Raw genomic sequence first — 21620 nt, 5'->3', positions numbered from 1 at the left:
AAACATTCAGTTTTAAATGACCAGGCAAAATACAAGATGCTCAGTTAACACTCAACCTTAACAATGACTATTTTCAGTGTAAGCATGTCCTATGCAATATTCAGAACATATTCACACTAAAATTATTTAATATTCACCTGATATTCAAATATAATTGAATATTCCATATTTTGGTTCTTAAATCTGGCAATGCTATTTCATTTAGTTATAGGATATTTTGAATAACAAGAGCCAGTAAAAAAATTTTTAAAAAAATTGCCACAGGGAGACCAAGAATGCAGTGAACCCAAATACATGAATGAATTCATATAAGCTTTAAGGGAGTAAAGAAGATGAAAGAAACAGCAACAATGTTCACAAGTTTCCTTAGAGAAATCAAATGTTTGCTTGGAAATTACTTAATAATATAAGGCGGTAAAAAAACTGTGTAAGTGCATGGTTAGGAGAGCGGGGGAGGAAGCCAGCTATAACACTGAGTACAGAGGAGACGGAATTTACACCGGGCCCCAAGAGCGGGACTGGTCTTAAAGCCCTCTCCTCCTTCAAAGGTAGTAAGAAAAGCAGGAAGCAAAGATAAGAAGTAACAGGGAATATGGTGATATTTTATTTGTATTAAAATGTTATTTGTAGGTTAATAAATAAAGTTGCCTGGGGGTCAGAGCTATTAGCAACCCATAGGAAAGCAGGGCAGTGGTGGTGTACTCTTGTAATCTCAGCACTTGGTAGGCAGAGCTGGGTAAGTCTCTGTGTGTTCAGGGATACAGCCATTATTGGATACACATGCCTTTAATCAATACCAATCATGGAAAACCTGGAGGCCTATACAGACAGGCCGTGAGGAGGCAGTCATGTGGTTGGGTTTACAACCAATGAGAAGGCAGAACAGGAACTCTATATAAAGACTTTAACACAGGGGTATCTCTGGTTCGGAGAGGTAGGACCACCGCAGGAGGAAGGGTAAGGTTTTAGCTCTTAGCTCTGACCTCTAGGCTTTCTTCTTTGCATTGGTTCTGTGTTTCTTATTTAATAAGAAGGTTGGTTACATCTACAAGGGAACGAAACCAACGGACGAGGAAAATGAGCAGCAGACTTTGGTGTGCCTTTCTTTATGTCCTGGCAGACACATGGGAGAAAAGTTAGACACTGTGAGCAGAGATGCTCACATGGAGACACACAGAGCCCTGCTTTAAGAGCATATGAGTACTCACCATGGAGGAGCCCTTACCAGTGGTCAAATGGGGTTAACTACAGTGTGTAAAGGGGTAGCAAGGACAAAGGTTTATAGAGAGAACCAAGCAGCTGAGGATTTTGAGAAAGAACAATCTCCTGGAAAGTAACATCAAATCATTTTTCTGCATCTCATTTTCAAGAGACTTACCCTGCTTATACTAAGTGGATTTGACCACAATTCTTAAAAATACAAGGATTTTCTTAAAAAAATAAAGTTCCATACTATCTCCTCCCAAGAAAAGTAGGAAACATAAGACAGGATGCACAAATGTGGGCCATCGTTGAGCCTTGGTGACAAATCACTGATACATGTGGCAGTCCGTTTTTCTCTTTGATTTCAGTTCAGTACATATCTGAAGTTTCTACAACATATTTTAAGGTAAGAACATGTGTATCTTTAAACGTATTTAAGGACAGGATAGTTTTTACATCTGACTTCCTCAATGGGAAAAAAAACTACGAGGATGCCATGTATAAGATTAATATGACCTTCTGATTCCCATGAAAATGAATGTTAACTCCTTGGCTCACCCTGAAGGTACATCAGATCAAACCACTAAGGCTTCTACGTCAGACTGTTTAGTAAAATAATGTGACTGCAACAGTTCCTAGTCCTACGATGAACAGAATCTCCAGGTTAGACATTGTGAATTCCACTGGGTAGTGTAACAAAGCAAAGAGTAAATAAATAATACAGGTCTAATTCTTATCCTTCAACACAACCGACTGGCAAAATATGTGTGCTCTTTTAGGTATGACTGACAGGGACACTATATAATATATAATATATATATATATTATATTATAATTAAACAGGAGCTTCAGGGAGTAACTGATCTCACTTAGGGCTTTTCCCACCATGGACAGGCTATATTTGTATAATCTCCAATCTTTCTTTATCATGTATACTATATATTTGAGCTGCAGTTCTTTGCACTCTCATGAAATATGGAAATATAATGCTTATTCTGCTTGTGACTTATATTTTATTTCTGAAAAGTTGTGGTTATTACTCTGAGACAAACATGCAAAGCAAGCTAGGTAGCTTGTAAAATCAGAGAGTTTAAAATCCACCAGAGATGAGGATGGAAACACATTTAAATAAACTGAACTCTGAAAAGTTACAAGTCCTTCATCGTAAAAGACACCCACTGAGCAGCAAATGCTGTGTTCAGTGTCTTCTGAAGGACCAAGGCATCTGCCCTCTGAAGGCCAGGATGATCTTTCTTCTCTCAAAGAGCTGGGAAGTAAACAAAACTATCCCATAGGGCCTCCTGGGACACAGGAAATGGTTTATGTCTTGACTTTTATGTGACATGGAGGATGCCACTGTAAACTCACTGAAATGAGCATGTCAGAACTGTGTGTTCAAGGGATGCCTCAAATGAACTTAAAATAAGGAGAGAGAGGAATCTTGTGTAAGGAGCAAATATCAAGCAATTCATTCAGTCATCTCTCGGGGATACTGATGTTGGATTTTGACACTGGGGCTAGAAGCTGGAAGGCATCAGATCCCATCTCATTCAGATATACTGTGCCACCAGCTCCAGCTCCTTTCAAAGCCTTTCTTCAGTGACCATGTAAAGAATTTGTTTGCAGGGGAAAGAGAAATAACCAGCAAAGTATCAATAGGAAAGGTGGCAGAGACGATGATAAAATAATTCCAGCAATAAATGAAAACACTGCAAACACTGCCTTATCCTCAGGGAAGCGTGCCTGGCAGTTCCCATCTCAAGGCTGAAATGCCCCTCTTCCTTGCTCCTTCCCCTGAATCATGCCCACTGCACAGCAGGACAGCTTGTCTTCATGCCAATGAGGAGGAAAGGGAGAGGCTTTACCTCCTCTAACACCTGGAACCATGGGAGAGGAAGATTCACAGGCTAGGGGCCGCATGTCATCTTTATTGCACCTTCTCTCATACCCTTAGTTACAGACCAAAGGGAAAGAAGGCAATTCAGTCCTGATGACCCTGTGTCTCAGGAGAAGTCCAGGAAAGCAGAGCCAGCATGTCGCAGCACACAGAACTTGTGCCTCTCAGAAGTAATGGCTTCTGATTCTTGTCCACTAATCATCACGGTTACTGAGGGGACACAGGCCAGTGGGGATCAGAATATCTGAGGACAGGGACACTGGCTACAAGCAGCTGCTCTGCCCAGGGCTGGCTAGCTGCTGAATTGGCCCCTTGGGGTACCCGTGAGGCTAAGAAGCAATGTGAAGTCGAATGTCTTTAAAATTTTTATTTCAAATGAACTTAGGGTTTTATTGGCTTCTTTTTAAAGCACAAAAAGACTTTTAACTAAAATTCTTTAAAACCTAGAAGGAAGCATTTCCTCCTCTATTTTTAGGCAAGTTCTTTTGGGTTAGCTGGCAAAGAAACTAAAATTTGAATTCTTCTATAGTGATTTTCAACATGTAGAGATATTCTTACACATAAACACACACATACACAGACACACACACATTCACACACATCCATACACAGTATGAAACACAGAGAAGACATAAGGTTTGAAAAAAAGTCAGAGAAAATTCTCGAGGTAAGGGATGAAGTCAAGAAAGCCCGAGAATACAAAAACAAGAGAGAAACAGCATCATGTGAGAACCGCCCAGGAAGGACACAAACAGCATCTCTGAAAGGGATGCTGTGGGCACCGTCTACACAATATCTGCAGAAGTGTTCTGGTCTCCTGAGAGATGGGCACTCTCTCAATACAAGGTATTCTGTTTTCCTTCTTTGTAACTGGGAGATTGATATTCTTTGGTCGGCGTCCATATTTGGCAAGCAAGGGACAATCAGAAGCCTGAGGCAGCACTTTCCCCAGTTTCTCCAGCATAAAAGTTTTCTTCCAGCATGTGACCTTCCATGCAAAACAGCTCATTTTTAAAACTTAGTTCCAGGGCCTTCAAGGTCCCTGGTTACAAGCCATGGGAAAGGACACCATGTGATGGAGACGCAGTCCTTTCTAAGTAATGGGGCAATGTCCTGCTGCCATCACCCTTAGTGAAGGGAGGGCAGTACCCTTTGGTCAGCCAGACAAATGCCTAGCAAGGCCAGAATCGGACAACATTAGTTCTTGTCTTCCAACATTCTCATTGCTCCTGTAGAAATGTTTCAAGGTCACAACACATCGGATCTGTCTAGCATTAGGTTCTTTAAAAAGGTTTAAAAATAATGTTATGAGTAAAGACTGGTTTCACATCTCTTTAAAAGGATGAAACGCTAACTACGGCGATGACAGGTATTCTTTTCTTTCCCTCTATGGGCAATGACGATCAACATTGATAAATGGAGACCACAGAGCACAATGCATAAACTACACACTGTGTGGATAGCTGAGATATTAAGTCACTTACCACGTCAGTAGAATAAACTGTTGGCAGGTCCTCTGGGGCTAGTGTGGTATCGTTAGATACTGAGAGGTTAACTGTAAGAAAAGGACAATTTTTGACTGTGAAAAATAAAACAGAAACAAACTAAATGCATAATGACCTTTAAAACACAGAATAGGACATTAAAAATTCTGAAGCAACATACAAGCACCATGAAATTGTATATAGTGCAACCATATCCTTCTTACACTAAAATAAAGACTGAAGCAGATTTGTATGGCAGATATGTAAGAGTTGATATTAAATTTTGTTTCCATTCTTTTTAATCAACCACATACTAGTGTTTTACTGGTTTATCTTAGAGGAAAATGAAAAGTTAAAAAAAATCTACTTGAGAAGAACTGATATTATCCAAAACTCGGGAGCAGTTACTAAAAGTTTAGCATCTTATGTTGCTATCTTTACTATCTATAATTCTGTTTCAAGTACACATTCAGTATACATTTGTTTAATGAAAGAAATGCCTACCTATTATTACTGAAAGAAATGCCTAACTATTATTATGCCGATTACCAGCTTCATGTACAGTAAAAATCTCACACTTTGGAACTTTACTAGTTAAGCATTAGTAATTTGTAGTGTTTAGAAAATTGAACTGTGTGTGATAAAGTCTATCTTTGCAAAATGTGTGAAAAAGCACTAAACAAATAATATTAATATAATGAGGAGAAATATATAAACAAACTTTGAAACTTATTTTCATATAACATGGCATCATTTGTAGATTTAAGATGCACCTTGCTGAAGAATTTCTTCATTAAACCAACCTTTACTATGGAAACATTTCACTAGTTATTTTATTTCATGTGTCTGAAAATTAAAATATTTCATTTTTTATCAGATAGACTCTTTTCCACTGATAGGAAGATTTGCATTTTAAACTGTTATACAGAGAACATAATTAATGGCAATATGAAACAACATCCCTTAAGCTTTTCTCTGAAAATAATATCATTTATGCAACATTTGATTTGAAAATTGTTCTTTGGTTTCTCCCCCATCCAGTCAAACTTCAAACTCCTTTTAGCTCTGTGGGTTCTGGATCTTGCCTATATAACCCTTGAAGGAGAAATGCATGACTGTGCTTGATGATTGAACTATAAAAGAGGAGATCCATGAGAAGGGCAAAAAGAACACAGACTCACTACTCTCCCCTAGAGTCTACTCAGCCTGAGTCTCAACTCACAGGCCCTCAAATTATTTACCCACAGTCAGCTAACAACACTGGGGAAGGGGTGTTTCCCCTGAGAATAAATACAGAAAAAGGAAATGGACCTGGGTCCTAGTTCTAGGTGAACATGAAAATCTATTCTGGTCACCGAAGTCTGGGCATTGTGAGAGTATTGGCCAGAAGGTACTGCCTACCACAGCCTCGCTAACCTGTGCACATGGTATGCTTTCCTATTCTGTTTCATTGCAAATCCAAGAGAGTCAAAAAGGCTAAATCCTTGACCCAAGCAACAAGATAAGATTCCTCTAAAAAAAGTAAAGTATTATTAGTTTTTCAGTAGTATTTTGTTCTGTAAAAAAGAACATACAGTGTATTTTCTTATAGTATTCCATTTGTTCATATAAAAACATGGGATGTCTAAAGAGTTATCACAGTTGTTAGAGTGTCTGTCTAGAAACCACAGGGCCCTGGGTTTCAACCTCAGTCTAGTTGAAGAACCAAGTGGGCAGGGAAGATCAGAGGTAGACAATCAGCAGTCCCAGGTCATCCTGGGCTATGCAGCAAACGTGAAGCCCATCTGGGCTACATTAGACTCTCTTTCAAAAATAGGTAGTAAATAAATCAATCAATCATCCTAGAACACATCACAGGTAAACTTTCCTGTATGGCCTAAGAATTGGACAAGACTCTGAAATAAACCATGACTTCTCCAAGTCTGTAATGAGAAGCACCATCTGGGTTCAGACCTTATTAAATTCCATACTCTTCCTTCTCTACCAGCATTCCTATTCATCAAGCTCCAGAAGATGACGTTTATGGACCAAGAATTCAACGTGGGACAGTCCTCACTAATAAGTCAGCATCCATGAACTCACAGTTCCAACTCTGCCAGGCTGCTCTTCCTCAGCTAGCTTTTCAATGCAACTTCCACAGCCTCCTAAACTTCTCTGTATTCTAAGCATGGCTAAACAGCTGGGGAAGGTATTCAAGACTCTAAGTCTGTGAAATAATTATAGATGATACAGACATTAAAACAAGAGTCTAAACTCTTAGGAACTGCTCCCAAGTTTTGGAAATGTATCAATTCCACTCAGTTCTATTTCTTTACATTTTCAGTGTTCATCTAAGATAAACTAGTAAAGTACACTGGCCCTAAAAATCCCAGAAGAGCAGTATCTCAAAAACAGGAAGAAGTACATAATACTTTCTCTGCCTATTTTACTACACACACACACACACACACACACACACACACACACACACACACACACACACGCACACACACACACACACATATGCACTTCTATAAATACATATTGGCAGGGTTTGGTAGAATCCATAAATGAGATTAAAAGTAAATTTCTTTAGGCTCACTGATGAGAAAATGATCGATTACAGCTGGGCTCTTGATCTACAAGGGCCATTGGGCACCATTTAGATCCAGACAGAGTATAAACACTTTGGCAACCTATTGCAGACTGATCCATTTATAAGGCATCTGCAATATCCTTAATTAGGATTCTGGAAAGGTCAAAAGGAAAATCCCAGACACACTGCACTCTGTCTTCACTTTCAGCTCAGCTTCAAGGCTCAGGGAAAAAAAAGGTGCAACTCTGCTTAAACAATGCGGCTAATTTAGATCCAGCCAATCATCACCAGGACGGTCTATTCTATGCATCCCCACAGGTTTGCTGTTTTCCATTATTTGGATTTTCACTTTCTTGGTCCTCCTTCTTACATATCAGCATTTAGCTGATCCTCTGGAAGAGTGGAATGCATGCTGTCAGAAATAGGTATTTTTAATGTGTGTCTGTCACTTTTCAATCTCAAGCCAGCCAGCCTTTCTTTCTTAGTGCTTATGGAGAGGTCTAGAAAATGAACCAGGAGATAGAGTGGCTTCAGCTGCAGGAGATAAGAGCAGGTGGGGACATGTGTCAGTGTTGGCACACTTCCTATATAAAGCAACCCTCTTTATTCTCCACAGACCTGATGCCAAGGCTCCGCATGGCCCTTCTTTATAGACTAGCAGGAATGATAGCAACGGGAAGATGGGCAAGCTCACTTGAGGCCATGCAGTCAACTGGGAGCAACACCTGGTTATTGCAGGCAGACCTGGCTACAGTGCAACGCAAAATCACAAGCACAGAGGAGCACAGTAGTCCTGGCCTAAATTTTGACTGTGCCACATTTTGAACACAGGGCTCTAAAACTCCTTCCATTAGGCCTGGTCTTGAAGAAGTTACTTCATTATTCCAAGCTACAGATCCTTCATTTGTGGAGCTGGATTTGAATCTCATTACCCCATAAGATGACAGAGCAGAAAAATGATGCACTAGAGGCAAAACCATCAGCACAATGCCAGTTTCAGGTCACAGCTAAGTAAATGGTGCAAGATTACTACTAACTCAATAACCTGGAGAAAGCAGAGCTTGACCTGGGGTTGGGGGTGGACGATGTCAGCTACTTCTCAAAGGTTTTTGTGATGATTAAATCTACAGATATTGTGCTATTAAAACAGGTTTACTGAAATCCCCTGGTAAATGTCTTCCATTTGGACGATGATGACTAAATATCATACTAACCCGAATCTGTATCACAACAGCTTGTTGTGGCTACACTAACCCGGAGCTGAAAACAGGGAGAACCTTAAAGTTACTCTATAATTATCAGACGTCAATGGTGTATTCCACTCTAGGCACTGCCTGAAGGAAATCAAGCAAGTGGGAAACAGATATAAGATAAAACCAGATCTCCTTGCTCCAGGAGCAAGTCATTGATTCCAGGAGGGTCCTGGAAAACTTGATTATACCACCTCTCGATACAGCTGAGTCTATGCTTTAAATGTCTAAGTCAACAGAAGAACAAAAACAGGCTTTGTAGGTAACGGCAAAGCCAATCAGGATAATTCTGTGAGAAAGTGCTATGGGTTACCACTCTATCAGCATTAAGTCTAACAACCAAGTTCTATTAGCTTTTTAAACTTTTTGGTTATTATTGTTTTCATTTTCCTAAGTACTTTTTACTAAACCCAATGCTTGAGATTTCCTGTGACTAGCAAGTTAGTCTGTCTTCAGCCACAGACATTCTGCCCACAAGTTGACCTGAAATGCTGGGCTGGTTGTTAAAGAGAGGAGCTATAGTGGATATACAAGTGGAATATGTTTAGTCGCTATTTCCACAAAAACATCTCCTCCATTATCAGGTTCCCAAGGTGCTGAAGACATGGTTCCAAGGAAAGTTGTCCACATACATGTTTTATAGAAATGCAGAGCTAGAGAGTATTTCCAGGTCTGGTGATAATCCAGATCCATTCCTTCCCCATTTCCAGTCTCTACAAGCGTCATTGGGGAGCTGCTGAAATATAGGTTAGGACAGTGAAAGCAGACTGAAGTGATGAGTGTTTCAGGCATGTGTGGCTTTCTCAAGAGCCACCGTAATCATGAATGACAAGACATCAACTGTGCCAAATGAAGGACAGTCTCCAGGGCAAGCATGAGAAACAGTCCTTCGCAACTTAGACTTTCAAGTTTTGCTATTACTTTATGATTTAAACTGACTTCATAAAAAAATGGAATGACCTACTATAAAAGGGAAATTGCATTTATTATGGCACCATTCATAAAAGATAAGTTAGGACCATGCTTCATTTCCTCATTTTCTATAACTGGGCTTTTGAATTATGAAACACATATTGACTACCCCATCGGGCCACAGGATTCACATTGAGCCCAGTAGTTCTTTTCCATGGTGGTAACTTGTTATCATGGTATCTGTCTGGTAGGCTAAGAGAAAAACTATGTACAAAGAAATGATCATGAAATTCTATCTCCAGAGCATTCAGGTGTCTCTCCATGCTTAACTAAAAAAAGGTAAGAACATGGAAGGCACTGATAATTCCACACTTGGCTTGGTCATACAGTTTCACTCCAGGAGAAAGGCCATCGCTTACTCTGAGAGATTACAGATGCGATGCACTCAATGCCTGAAAGAGAATATTCTTCTCTTAATCGCTCATCCATTATTAAGCACATTCTCTCTGGAACAGTTAACAACTAATCAATAAAATATAACCCCTCTGTTAATGACACAGTGTCTGCCCCTGAGGCTATTTTTCTTGCTTTTATGATTTATCGTTTTTAGCAGGGCTTCTTTCTCCTCCAGATAAAGGACCAACACCTGGTCAGAAAATTCATTTTGACCTTTTCTAGACTATTAACACACCCTTGAGCATGTGTTTATCACAACCTTTACACGTTATGCAAATGAACAGAGGGACTAGAGTAAAAACTTATCTCTAATGTCTGGGTCAAATGAACTGGACCTCCAGCCATTTGAAAATAATTAACACTATTTATAATAGAAGAAACATATTATGATAAGAACATACGGCTGAAAATAACTTTCAACAAAAACAACAAAACAGTGTATGTGTGTGTTCTATACCATTACAAGGAACATAATTCTTAGAAATCAATGAAGTAGACTCCCAGTACATTTCCGATGATGGATAAAGAAGAAAGCAAAAAGGTTAGGGGAGAAATAGAGGTGAGTTTAAGGAAAGATGTTCATGTTTTGTTTCCAATTTAAAAAGTGCTAGCACTCATATTTCTGGATGAATTACATAGATTCTCTCGAGATGAATTGAATACCTTCCTCCTAACACTTGAAAGCCTTTGCTTTATGACTATGGATATAGGACACACTATTCTTAAGGCTTTGGACGCAGCAGAAGAGTAAAACACACTCTACATGTGCTGAACTAAATCTGTTTCTCTTCCCGTAGACACAGGTGCAAGTGTTTCCTGATTGTCTATAATAGCTCCCTGGTTATTAATGACTCTCCAGGCTCAGCTTGCAGTAAAAGCTTAATGGGAAAAAAGGGAAATGTGTAAACGTCTTTAAAGAATACTACAGGATCAAGCTGAATGGGGCTTGTCTTATAAGACAATGAGAATTATGAAAAAGAGAGACAAATGCAGTATTGACTGGTGCCAGGCAGTGACATATTCATTATGCCATTTAATGTTAATAACAAACCCCTAGTCACAATATGAATGCAGTCCACAGACTATGGAGCAAAGAATTTAATTAATTAGTCTATCTTGTGGCCATACTGCTACCGTGGTGCCCAAGGTCAGAGTTCAGCTTTTATTCCAAGTTACATGTTGTCTGTGCCACTGATGACTTCCTGCACAGGGAGGGTGGTAATGAGCAAGGATGGGATGAGCTGCTTCCAACTAGACACTTTGGTTTTCACATCGGGCTTCTGAATTATCCTCTTTCTTACATACTTCTGCTAGGTAACTATCAAGGCAGGGTGGGAAATAGATCTATTGTCTCTACATTAATTAGTGTCTATCCCACGTCTGAGAAAAAAGAGGATTTTTAGTATACAAGCCACATGTTTACAGATGAACGTCAAACTTCCTGGCTAATTTTCCTTCTTAATTCTTCAGGGAACCAAGACCTATGTTTTGAGTTACCAATCAGTGACAGAAGCTAAAAGAGAGGAACGAGGGTTCATAAAGATAAGGACAGTCAGGGAGTGATGAGATTTGACAGAAACTTGGAAGAACAAGAAGGATTAAGAAGGGGCAATGAGAGATGATGGCTTGGGAGTCAAAAGCACTTGCTGGTTTTGCAGAGGACCCAGGTCTCTCAGCAACCACATGGTGACTCACAGCTGTCTGTAACGCTAATTCCAGAGGACTCAAAGCCTCTGTGGGTACTAAGTACACATGCAGTTCACATATACACATGCAGGCAAAACACTCCTACAAGTCAAATAAAAATGAATAAATCTTTTTAAAAGAAGCAGGAAGGAAAAAGGGAGGAAGAACTGTCTTCACAAAGACAAAATTTAACACATGTGATATGAACTTACAGAGGTGGGTATACTGGGGGTTAATAGTTTAAGCAGGAATGGGGGTAGAAAGGTGTGGGAAAGGAAGGAGGAGGGGGCGATTTAGATAAAACTAAAGATTCATGAAGAAACCTTGTGAAAACACTCTAGTTGGTAAGTTATTGTAAAAAATATTTTTTTAAGGCCAGGCCTAGTGACGAGTACCTTCAATCTCAGCATTTGGGAGACAGAGGCATGCAGATCTCTAAGTTCAAGGCTAACCTGGTCTATAAAGAGGGGTCCAGGACAGCCAGGGCTACACAAGGAAATCCTGTCTCAAAAGAGAAAAACTTTAAAAACTCAAAAAAAAATGTATTTTTAAAAAGGAAAGGAGTTTGAACAGAGGTACCCTCTTTGGTTGCACAGCACTGCTCCTAGAGGACCTGGATTAGTTAAGAAAAATCTCAATGCCAGACATGGATTACAGTCATACAAGCTGTTGGTAAGAGAGGCCACAAAGGCACCCAAACAACACAAGCTATTGCCATTGCTTGTGGTTGCCCATAAGCAGATTGTAAGAGCCTATTTCTGAAGGCATGGAAGGACATAGAGATATCAGTCTAGAAATAATGGGCAACGCTCTCCCTGCTGGCTAACTTCTCACTGTCTCAGGAGCTGCGGTGCAGGCTGGGGTGATCAAACATCAGGGACCTCACCCAGTACGGAACCCTGAACGACACAATACAGATGCACCAGGAAAGATATGACCACCAGGGCAATAATGGCATGACTGTTACTGGGAATAACCAACTGCTTTCTGATGGGGTTTGAGGACTGCCCCTATAGGAAGGAAATCATATCTGGTCAAAAACCCATGGCTGGGGAAGTCACAGGAAGCAGGGGGAAACCTATTGTTACTGTTCGGCTAAAAGGTCTTGTTGTAAAACTCCCTCCTACATATTTATGCCTCTACCCATGGACTAGTACTAGTCTTCCCTTGGTCAGAGATGCTTCTTTGTACAATGGGCAATGTTTAATGAAGTGATGTATCACTGGTCAAAGTACTGAGAATAAGTGAGTGTGAGAGCTCAGCTGCAAATGGGATGCATAGTCTGATGCTCTCCTGCTCCAAGGCTCCACTGGAAACACTTTGGAAGAGGAACATGGGAAGAATGTAAGAACCCGAGGATGGGCAGGAGTGCCGTGAAATGTTCTCTACTGGGTACCATATCACTAATTCACTCATCAATTTACAGCAGCTGTGGTCGCCTGCACATGGCCAAGCCAGTCAAAATTCTAGCATCGATGAGGAAGGAGCTCACAAGACCCCAAACCATAGCTGAGGAGTTATTGGTAACAGTTGGTTGCACAGGGAAGGAAAGTCCATTCTCTGCTAGGGTGTGGCCACTGGTAGGTTGCCCACACTTCAGAGGATGGCTCTATAAACACGTGCATGTGGGCAGCATTAACTGAACTCAACAGGTTATATTTTCAAAAAAGAAAAGAGGATGAGAAGCTGTCAGATGGACTAGGTGGAGTGTCTCAAAGGAGCTGGGGCAGGAAGTGTGGGGATATGATCAAAATGCTTTTATATATGTGTTATGGAATTCTCGAATAAAGAATAATACATGTCTGAAATATTAAAAATGAAGGCAGCTAAAAGGCTATAATATATTATGGGCATGAATACAGTCTTCTTAGTGATGAGTGTGTCTATAATATATTATGGACATAAATGCAGTCTTCCTAGTGATGAGTGACCCCTGTTTCCATTTCTGCACAATCTTCTCAGTTTGCAGGATCACGGCTCAATCTGTACAGTTGCTGCATCCTGCCCCAGTACTGAAAAACAAGCCATCCGCCAGTTTAAATATTATTGACTGAATTCTTTTACTAGGAGTGCACATTGTGATGAAAGACCAGCCTTTTGTTGTTCTTAGAGCACTTACTTGAACTGGACATGCAACTCCCCCAAGAACTTTTTCATTTTGTTCTTCAGAAGTACACATTTATGATGAGTCTTTGCGGTTTGCTATCACAACTACAAAGGTTATGGGAAAGTGTTGTGTAGGAACGATACAGTCATTGGTTTTTTTTCTTTCTTTTTCTTTTTTCACTTTTCTTTTTTAAAGCAGGGTATCACTGTGTAGCTCTGGCTGGCCTAGAACTCACTATATTGACCAGATTGGCCCTGAACACACAGAGATCCACTGCCTGCACCTCCCAAGTGCAGGAATTGAAAGCATGTGCCACCATGCCCAACCTATAGTCATTAACTTTATGGAGCCTAGAAAAAAATATGAAATTGTTAACATAAATGCAAATATCGTGCAGTGGTTTGAACAAGAATGTCCTCCATAGGCTTACATATTTGAATGCTTAGTCAGGAGGTGGTACTATTTGAAAAGAATTAAGAGGTGTGGCCTTGTTGAAGGAATTGTGTTACTGGAGATGGGCTTTGAGTTTTCAAAAGCTCATGTCAAGTCCAGAATCTCTCTCTTGATCTACACATCAAAATGCACCTTTTAACTACTTGTTCAGCACCACACCAGCCTACTGCCACGCTCCCTGCCATGCTGATAATGGATTAAGCCTCTGAAACTGTAAGCAAACCTCCAATTAAATGCTTTCTTTATGAGAGTTGCCTTAGTCATGGTGTCTCTTCACAACAATAGGGCAGTGATCAAGACACATCTATATGCCCTTTTCCAAACCACAAGCAAGATTCAACTCCCCAGGATTAGAAATTAGAAATTCATCAGTTCCTGTATATATTTCATAAATGCCACTTATCTGGACCACTTCTAAAATAAGTGCAACCAACAATGTGGATGCAGAATAGACCAGCTACCCAATGGTGTATTATTAGAAGGAGAAATGATACATTCAAGCTTCTTTGTGCTCTCACTCACACTAATGGTTAAATTGTTAGGAATAGTAACAACAATGAAACAGGTAACATTTAATTACTTATTACATCTTAGAAAACATTCTAAGCATTTAATCTGTATTTATTTAACTTTAAAACAATTCCTAAAACAATTCCTTTATGGGGGCGTGGGGTACAAGGTTGACACTAGATAGCCCAAGCTAGCTTGGAACTTGAAATCCTCTTGCCTCAGCCTCCCAAGTTCTGGATTACAGGCATCCACCACCACATCTGCCTTCCTCAAGACAGTTCTAAAAGGTATGTACTATTATTAACCACATCTTACAGAACAGAAACGTGATGCCAAGCTGCCTGGGGAGAAGGAACTTGCTCCAGTCATAACTAGCATCATTCAACTGTACTTAAACATGGGATCTATACTGGTACCAACTACATGGAGCAGGAATTGTTGGTGTCCTGAGAGCAATTTAGGAGTGATGCTTCCCAATGGCCTAGGTGGCACAGATCAAGAAGGAGCTTTGAAAACCCTGCTGCCTCTACTTGCAATGAGCATGTGAAGCTGGCTCAGCCCTCAGTGCCATCTTTTCATACAGAGATCCCTCCTGGCAGGGAAAACCCTTTCCTGTCTCTCTACCCCCATCTCTCCTTCCCTTCCCCTCTCCCTCCCTCTCCCTCTGTCTCTCTGTCTCTCACTCCCTATCTGTCTCTGTCTCTCTCAACTTGGACACACTCAGTGATGCTTTCCTTAGCCCTGTATTAACTTGTCTGCCAGCATCCAATTAAAAGAAATAAATGAAAGCTTCCATTAGCCATGGGTAGGATGGGGCCAGCACCAGACCTTCTGTGTGTGACCGGTGTGCTGACAAATCCCTCACCCAGCGTCACAAACACCTCAAACCACACAACAGCTGAGTGGTAATTATTTTCTTTTAGAAAACCCTGCTGAATGATTACTCAGACTTGTGTAATAAGTCACCACACAGACTTTTGCATAAATATATATGTATATATTTGCACATAAATAAATAAATGGAAAGTTCAAAATCCCATTATCAATATACTTGTGAGTTTCTTTCCCTTCTTTCCTTCTTTCCTTCTCTCTCTCTCTCTCTCTCTCTCTCTCTCTCTCTCTCTCTCTCTCTCTCTCTCCCTCCTTCCCTCCCTCCCTCCTTCCCTCCCTCCCTCTCCCTCTCTCTTTCTCTTTCTCCCTCAGTACTGAAGATTGAACCCAAAGCCATGCATATACCAGGCAAGCATTCAACACACTGAACTATGTTCCCAGTCCCTGAATCCAGTATTTTCACTGTCCAGAATTCCCTCAAGTCCTGACTGATGGCCTCCATAGGTTTTAAAAATTCTCTCTTCCAAGAAGAGCTTCACATAGCTGCATTTTTCTGGGGGTGGGTGGCTAGGTGTAATTATTTTAATACCTGTCATGACTACAAGTCAATTTGGGGCTATGATTTTGAGGCAGATTCTCACACTGTAGTCCAGGCCATCTTGGAACTATGTAACACAGGATGGCATTGAATTTGTGGCAACCCTTCTGCCTCAACCTCCTGAGATCTGGGATTACAGGATGTGATGGCTATTCTTGGTTGTTAACTTGACTATATCTAGAATTAATTAAAATCCAACTGGTCGGATATGCCTGTGAGGGATTTTTCTTAATTAAATCATTTGAAGTGAGAAGACCCACATTTAATCCGTATCTTTTGAGGTGGGAAGATCCATATTTAATCTGAGCCACAGCTCCTGGTGTGGCAGCCTTTATAAAGGACATGGAAGCAGGAAGCTCTTGCCCTTTGCCTGTTTGCCCTCCATCTCACTGCCAAGTTCATTCCCTCACTGGCATTTGAGCCTACTTCTTAGGGATTTCAGTGTTTAGGGAAGACCTGCTGAGGCATCCAGTCTCATAGACTGAACAACTACTGGATTCTTGGACTCTCTATCGGTAGATAGCCATTGTTGGACTAACTGGACCATTATAATAAATCATATATATATATATATATATATATATATATATATAATTTATTTGCATATAATAAATCTAGCATATATAATGAATATATAATATATATATGAAATGAAAATATGTCAGTTCTGTTTCTCTAGAGAACCCTGAGTATACACAGGCACACACCACCATGTCCCAAACAAGTCACATTTTAATCTGTGGGATATTTGTGTACTACCACCTCAAGCCTGTTAAAACTTTGCAATAGGCATGTTCATCTGAATATAGAAATCTCAATCTTATGTTTCTCGGCCTCGCTCTTAGGTATGGTTTGACATTAACGTATGTTTATTATCCTTCAGATAGACAGGAAGAGTTGTGGGTGTGAAGTCTTAGATAACGAGTGTTCTCATCAGCATCATGACTAATGATCCATGAGGTGCTCCTCTCTTCCTTCACCACCCAGTTGAACGTCAGTGTCCCCAATCTCTGTCCCTCTACCTCTGGGGAGGTGAGGATGAGTTCTAACACCAGCATACCAGGGAGTAATCTCACACAGCCTCCCACACGCACAAAAAAACCTTTATATCTTTTATATCCATATTCATTTTGTATCTGGTCTAAAGTGCAAGCACACTTACTTTACCATAAATATGAAATGGTTTAGCCTTAGAATCCAGAAGTGAAAGTGGATATTCCATAAATATACTTCACATTTATGCCCTGGGCTTCTCATCCCAGGATTCTATTGAACTCAATCCATCAGGCCTTACTCAAAAATCATGAAATGTATATCAATTTTTACTTCAGGGAACACCAACCTATAGCTACTTGTACATCATGGTATCCATAATACTCTTGTCATTAAATTGTATAAGGCAAACACCTATCCCTTACTCTATTATAGCAAATACAGAATAATTTGCTCAAAGTGAGTCCTTTTTCTATAAGCTTTGCATCCTATAAAGCAATGATAAACTATTCTAAAAATATTGTATTGACTTTGAACACATTTTTATTAAAAAAAACTGATAATGACTTAAGTTTGGATTGACAGATATTAAATTATTAAGTTGTACAGTCATACTCCTCACTCAAATGTTGCTGTAATCTCTCCTGACTTCATGATATAAATCTGCTGCTAGTATATTATATATTACATATATACATATATATACATATATGTATGTATGTGTGTATGGATGTATGTTTACATGGATGCCTTCCTTCCTTCCTTTCTCCTAAACTGCTCCTCCTTACCAACACTGCACAGCTGAGTTAAGCAGGTCCCACTTATCCATCTGATAGAGATAAGCCTCCAATCTTAACTTCCTTTTGAATTTCATGTTCAACTTATAAAACTGAATCGGTATTTTTTCTTTTAGAGTTTAAGATAATCTACTTACACGTCATTTGAAAGAAGAGATTTTCATAGCAATCAAGAAACAATAAAATGTGAACTAGAAATGCGGAGAATTGGGTTCCTCTGCTCTTTAGACTTGTTATATACACGCCTGTGCCTCCCCAATTACCTCATAAAACTAAGAATGAAGTACACCCCAGTTCCTTGTTGGAGGTAATCACGAAGTACTGAGCTGGCTATGTTCCCGTTCCAGCAATCCTGATGTCATTTCCTCATTGAATAACATGCTGCAGATACCTCAGATGTCAAACTCAGTACTATGATTCCTCAGAGAAAACTACGGAAGATCCTTTTGTACAGAACATGAGCTCACATCTTCCAACACTGAGGTTAAGTGCCAGCACGACACATGGTTTCCTTACCTGGGTCAGGTGGCAGGCAAGCACAGGAGAAATGGGTGTTGTAGCCCACTTTGAAGTCCGAGTTGATAGGATAGTAGTCTGCTAGCTTGATCATCTTCTTGAAAGCATCATAGATGAAGATGAAGCTGATCAGCGAGGAGAAACCTTCTTCCGTGAAACGAGTAAAGTACTGAACCAGGAAGCTGGCATCAGTGGCCACCAGAATGAGACACATGAAGGCCGACCACAGGCCAATCCAAAGACGAAACTCCAAGTAGTCAAAGTTATGGTCCCTGGAAAGGAAAACAAAACAGCAAAACCAAAACAGGTGTTTTGACTGTTCCACCAGAAAACAAGCAGATTCTCAACACCACTCAAATGCCTACAGAATGGTTGCTGAAATAAAAGATCACTTTCAGACACTGCATGGAAAGAAATATTAAGCTTAAGGATTTGGTTTCACGATATTATTATGCTACCTTTAGGAATTACTCTAAAAGTTTAGGGCAGGGATAGGCACTTAGAAAAGTACATTTAGTGTTAGTGTGTATAGCTCACTAATTTTCTCTGAAAAAAAATAGCATCTGAGGTGGAAGTTTCCTCCCTGCTAGCTAGCTTTTATAAAACCAAAGAGTAACTATGAAGGATGCTGGGAAAAAACAGTATCCATGCTCTTACCTGGATGTGAACCCCATGGACCACAATACCAACCTGACAAGCAATATATATACACAGTTGCGCATCAGTGGCCTGACTGTTCCAGAGGAAACCAATTACTCTCTGATTGGATTTGAGGCCTGCTGTACCAGAGGCCTGCTGTACCCATGCCTGTTACTATAAATCTGCTAAATACCCATGGCTGGGGAGGTCACAGACCCTAGACAGGAACTTAGTATTGTTGTTTAGTTAAACAGATACAGTGTAAAAATGCCTACTAAACATTAACGGTCACAGACAAATGCGATCCTCATTTTAATGAGAAAACACCCCCTTTCTAGTGAAATTGGAAACGCATGAATTCTCAAGATGCTGATAGTAAGTGATGATTGGTTGGTCAGCCCTACATAGATACTTACAACATCTTTGCAAGGCTGAAGGAGTACTTTAGCAAAGAGACCACAGAGACTAAAGGAGACAGAGGATATCTGTGCCATCTTCTAGATAAGGCAAAAATTACAATTGCCTTCACTTGCCTTCCCATTGGCAAACCCACCAGACTTCAATGAATAGTACCAAGCATGGTCACACAAATGACCCTGGTTGACCTAGGTGGGTCATAAAACACTGAAAAGGGTATCAATCTGGAAAGAAACTCTAGGGATAAGAAAAGAGTTCATAGAGGTGGAGGGGAGATAAGAAAAGGTAGGGTAATTATAACTGCAATGCATGTATGAAACTGTTGAAAAAATAAGCTTAAATTTAAAAAAATGGTTTTTTTAATGTATTCATGGAGTGTACAGAGTAAACTATTTAAAAGCACTGATATCAGGTGAAGACAACACTAAGATCAGTATGTTCTATGCATTCAACTTGGGACTGTCTTCTACTAAGGGAGACAAAATGATAAAGGCCTTTATATCATGAAATGTTAAGTGGTAGTGTCATAAGGAAAAGGGTAAGTAATTTTGAGAGGGAATGAAGTTGCAGAAAGGAAATCAAGGTGTTTGAGAATACATATGAAGAAACTTTCTTGACTGAGTAGACAGAGTCAGGTCAGGAAGCAGAAGGAGAGTTTAAAAGATATGTGGAGCGTGGCAGTCTGTAATGTGCACTGCGGACAGGGCATCACCAACAAGAGGAGACAGGAGTAGAAACATGGGCTCTTATCAGATCAAGAGAGGCTGCCCTACCATGATGCAGCCAAACACTACAGCTTCTCATTTGAGTGCCCACAGATAAGATATCCTTTTACCATAACTGGGTGTGTCTACCTTGTTCTGCCTGGGTTTGTTCCATAGACTTAGAATAGGCCATCACCCTCTAACTAGGCTACTACCATCTTCAACTTCCCATTTCTTCTAAGTCAGAATCAACAGAAAATGATGGGTCAAATATTGACATTTTATGACTGCATACTGATTATCTATAAATTATGTAGAGAGTAGATGTTTTTAAAAGATTACTAACTCATAATTTATTGCTGTGGAATAATCCTTCTATACACTGTTGAGATGCATTGCTCTCACTGTTAATAAAAAGCTGTTGGCCAATGGGGAGGCAGGATAAGGTTAAGTGGGAGAACCAGACTAGGAGAATGTTGGGAAGAAGGAGGAGGAGGAGTCTGAGGAGATGCCATGTGATGCAAAGTGATTGGAATGGGAAGTACATACATGAGTTAAACAAGCCTCAGGGCAACATAGATGAATAGAAATGGGTTAATTTAAGTTATAAGAGCTAGCTAAAAACAAGCCTAAGCTATAGGCCAAGCATTTCTAATTAATATTAAGTCTCTGTGTGGTTATTTAAAGAGCAGCTGGCAGGACAGAAAAGTCTGCCTACAATAATCTATGATGAGAAAGGAGATAAGAACCATGGATCCTGCATACTTGACATTCTTCAGAACTGCTTCTCAACAACAGGCTTCTGATAACTGCTAGCCACTGTTTTAACACTTTCCTAAAGGCAACCTATCACCTCATTCCCTACCATCATCTCAGTTTGAACAGCTAGAACTTTGTCTGATTAAAAACCTCTGAACTGATTCATTTACTGATTGATATCTATGCTTGCCTTGCTCAAAGCCATCTTCCACACTAGAGCTAAAATGATCTTTCTAAGTGCTAACCATATATCTTAGCTGAAAGTCTTACAGTGGCTTCCCACTGCTCATAGAGCAGAATTCTAATCCTCTGCTTAGAACAATACTTTGCTCATAAAAAAAAAACTGCCTAATACATTCGTAATAGATGAAGGAAAGCATGCCTGTAGCTTATGTTTTAAGAAGGTGACTAAGAGTGACCTGTGAGTTATCACATGGAACTAGGAAATAATTATAGAATGTTACATTTTACAGTTTCTGAGACACTGTTATAGTTAATTTTATGTCAACTTGACTGAGATATAGGGTGCTCACATATGTGGTCAAACATTATTGTGTGTTTCCCCAAGTCTGTTTCTAGAAAGATTAACATTTAAATTCATGGACTTTGGGTGAATGTGGATAGGCCTCATCTCATAAGGCAAAAAGTAGAACAGAAAAAAATGGAAATTATGAACATTTTACTATGAAGTTATGTTCTATAGATCTTCAGAGACATTCCAACAACAGCTTTACCTTCTTCTCCTCCAGTTCTATGTATATCTACATATCTACATCTCTACTACTGAGTGCATGTCTATGGAGATAAGCATACTGCAGAAAAAAAAAAAACAT

At 39.9% G+C, this 21620-nt stretch overlaps 1 protein-coding gene across 3 annotated transcripts in view; it reads right to left on the bottom strand.

Annotated features, from left to right (window-relative positions):
* The window catches only part of Slc4a4 (solute carrier family 4 member 4), a 337951-nt gene that overhangs the window by 60668 nt on the left and 255663 nt on the right, over window positions 1–21620 (bottom strand). For all 3 annotated transcript variants that reach the window (XM_052735335.1, XM_052735337.1, XM_052735336.1), the window contains exons 14-15: window positions 18269–18540; window positions 4585–4655 (exon numbers count right to left, since the gene is read on the bottom strand). In XM_052735335.1, coding sequence (XP_052591295.1) covers window positions 4585–4655; window positions 18269–18540 — 343 coding nt within the window. The remainder of the gene's footprint in view (window positions 1–4584; window positions 4656–18268; window positions 18541–21620) is intronic.

Source organism: Peromyscus californicus, unplaced genomic scaffold (genome assembly GCF_007827085.1).
Source record: "Peromyscus californicus insignis strain IS unplaced genomic scaffold, ASM782708v3 Scaffold_13__1_contigs__length_99412109, whole genome shotgun sequence".
NCBI classification, from domain to species: Eukaryota; Metazoa; Chordata; class Mammalia; order Rodentia; family Cricetidae; genus Peromyscus; species Peromyscus californicus.
Note: the sequence above shows the minus strand (reverse complement) of the source record. Positions and strands in the feature narration are given on the sequence as shown.